A 2,781-nucleotide genomic window follows, 5' to 3' on the forward strand; every position below is an offset into this window, starting at 1 on the left:
CTGTGACATATATCCTGAACAGATGTATGAGGAAGAAACTAGAAGGAATCACGCCAGAAGAATGTTGGTCTGGTGTCAAGCCTAGATTGAGTCATTTGAGGGTGTTTGGATCTATATAACCTAGACATGTGCCAGATCAGTTGACAAGAAAACTTGATGACAAGTCGAGTCAGATGATCCTAATAGAATATCATTCGACTGGAGGATTCAAGTTGTTCGACCTAGTGAATAAGCAAGTGGTGATCAGTAGGGACGTGATCATAGATGAGCTTAAGGAGTGGGATTGGACTGAGAATGTCAAGAAAGATTCAGTGAGAATCTTTTGTGATAAACCAGCTAGTGAAGTCGAAAGAGAAGTTCGACAGGAAGAAATCAGAGGTGAAACAGGCCCAAGCAAACCTCAAAGAACAAGACACATGCCTCAAAGAACAAGACACTAAATCTTGAAATCCTTAAATTTTTGTTTTAAGATTTTAATTTTTTTTACATAAAAATATATTTTAAAGTTGCTTCTAAAATATACTAATAGGTGTTAAAATAAAATATTGATTAATTTACCTTTAAAATTTTAATATTAATAAATTAAAATATAATTTTATCTTTATAAATTCAATGAATGTTATAAATTTATCCCCCAATAAAGTGAAAATTGACGTTGAGTAGGTTGTCTCAATCTTAATTTCATTATGGTGGTTAAAATTGCAGACCAAACTCTAAAGCCTCTGAGTATGAAGAAATCGGTGGGCGTAAAAAGTAAAAAGGTTAGCACCGATATACCTAATGATCTTCTCTTTTCTATTTTGTCAAAATTGTCTCTTAAATCTTTGAAGCGTTTTGAATGTGTATGCAAACCATGGACCCTTTTGCTTAAAAACCCTGTTTTCACGAGATTGTTATGTGACAATTTCTTACATAATTTCGATAGTTATTATCATGATAGATCTCTCTTTCTGAGTCATCTCAAAACTATTAATTTTGACACCAAATTTGTGTTGTATTCTTATTCTGGTGAGAGGTATGAGAATATGACCAACTTAAATTGGCCAAATCCATTTCAAGAAGAGGATCCTAATTTTGATATTTTGGGATCTGGTATTATTAATGGAGTTCTTTGTCTAATTAGTTGCTCTCATCAAAGTATAAAATTTGTATTATGGAACCCAACTACTGAAGAATTCAAGGTTATTCCTAATAGCCCTTTTGATTTCTTTGGAGATAGATTTGAAATTAATGAACGTGGTTTTGGCTATGATTGTGTTGGAGATGACTATAAGGTGATCCGAGAGATAACACTTGATCTAGAAAGTGACTATGTCACTAAGATTGCGTCATTAGGGAAAATATCTCATAACCCCTTTTGGGAGATATATAGCTTACGAAGTAACTCTTGGAAGAAACTTAAATTTGATATCCATCATGAAAAGATAAACAAAGGAGTCTGCTTGGATGGAGTGTGTCATTGGTTATGTGAAAGAAACTATAAGGATGATAAAGGTAATGAAATATATTTGTTGTCATTTTATCTAAACGATGAGGTATTCCTTATTACACCCATAGAAGATCCTACTTTTCAATTAGGGACTACAGCAAAAGAGTTATGTGTGTTAAATGGGTTCATTGCTTTAATCTCAACAAATGAAGACATGGTCTCTCTTCAAATATCGATTTTGGGTGAACTTGGTGTTAAAGAATCATGGATTAAACTATTTATTATTTACCCCTTGCCTTACATTGTCTATCCGATCGGAGTAGGAAATAAGGGTGATATATTATTGTTAAAAGAGGATAGAAAACTCATCTCTTTTAATTTAAGCACGGAACAAATTGAAGAACTCAACTTTGCAGGAAATCATTTTTGTGGTACGACAATACTCTACAAAGAAAGTCTTCGTCTGATTTTGGGTTAGGAAACTACTCAAAGTGTCCTCCAAATTGTGTATCAAGAAACAATTTGATATTGTATGACTTTAGTAATTTGATTTTGATGTTTTTATTTCATCTTATATTCTATAACTTCAGTTATATTTCAGTTGATAAGCAACAAATACAAGCATAAAACAGTATTGAACTTTGAAATGTATAAAATATATTGCTTAGGTATTACAATCATAGTATTTTTTAAGTGTGTTTATGCATAATGAATCATTTGATTTATTTAATTGTTATTTAATTTTGCTTCATAACAACATGTCATTTAATTAAATTTTTATAAATTTATGATATAGGTGATCACATATTTATTTTAGCGTAATTGTATGTTGGGTTTAAATGTATGTATTTCATGTGATTTGTCTATTGTTTGGGGTAAAACAGTTCCTATGTGATTTGTATGAGTTATATCTTGATGAACTTAGAATAGAGGTTGTTTGTATAGATTTGGTCGGTGCATATATCAAATTTTGTTTATTTTTTGAACCACCAAATGGAGTAATTTTGTAGTAATACTATAATATCATCTTTACTATGATAAAATACAAAGATTTTTCAGACAACCCCCAAACTTAAATCTGAGATCCCCTTAATTAGAGTATTTTACCATTATATCCTTTGTGATTTTTTAGATTTTAAAAAAATATTGGATTTAGTAGATTTTTGAGAAATTTTTATGTTTTTACTGAATTTTTAGGGGAGTTCGTGCGTTTTTACCGGATTTTTTGAGAATCTATGAATTTTTATCCAATTTATGGGGAATGATGAGTGTTTATCATATTTTTCAAAATAGAAAGTCTTGATATAGAGTCATTATCAATCATTAAGAGACTGTAATAATTGATTATAGAC

At 30.5% G+C, this 2,781-nt stretch overlaps 1 protein-coding gene across 1 annotated transcript; it reads left to right on the forward strand.

Annotated features, from left to right (window-relative positions):
• Positions 1-669: 669 nt before the first annotated feature.
• On the forward strand, positions 670-2,044 carry LOC127128668 (putative F-box protein At3g16210). Its single transcript, XM_051058036.1, has one exon. It carries the CDS (start codon positions 687-689, stop codon positions 1,905-1,907), a length of 1,221 nt encoding a protein of 406 aa, XP_050913993.1. The 5' UTR covers positions 670-686; the 3' UTR covers positions 1,908-2,044.
• The last annotated feature ends 737 nt before the right edge of the window (positions 2,045-2,781 follow it).

This window comes from Lathyrus oleraceus, chromosome 3 (assembly GCF_024323335.1).
Source record: "Lathyrus oleraceus cultivar Zhongwan6 chromosome 3, CAAS_Psat_ZW6_1.0, whole genome shotgun sequence".
Classification (NCBI taxonomy): Eukaryota; Viridiplantae; Streptophyta; class Magnoliopsida; order Fabales; family Fabaceae; genus Lathyrus; species Lathyrus oleraceus.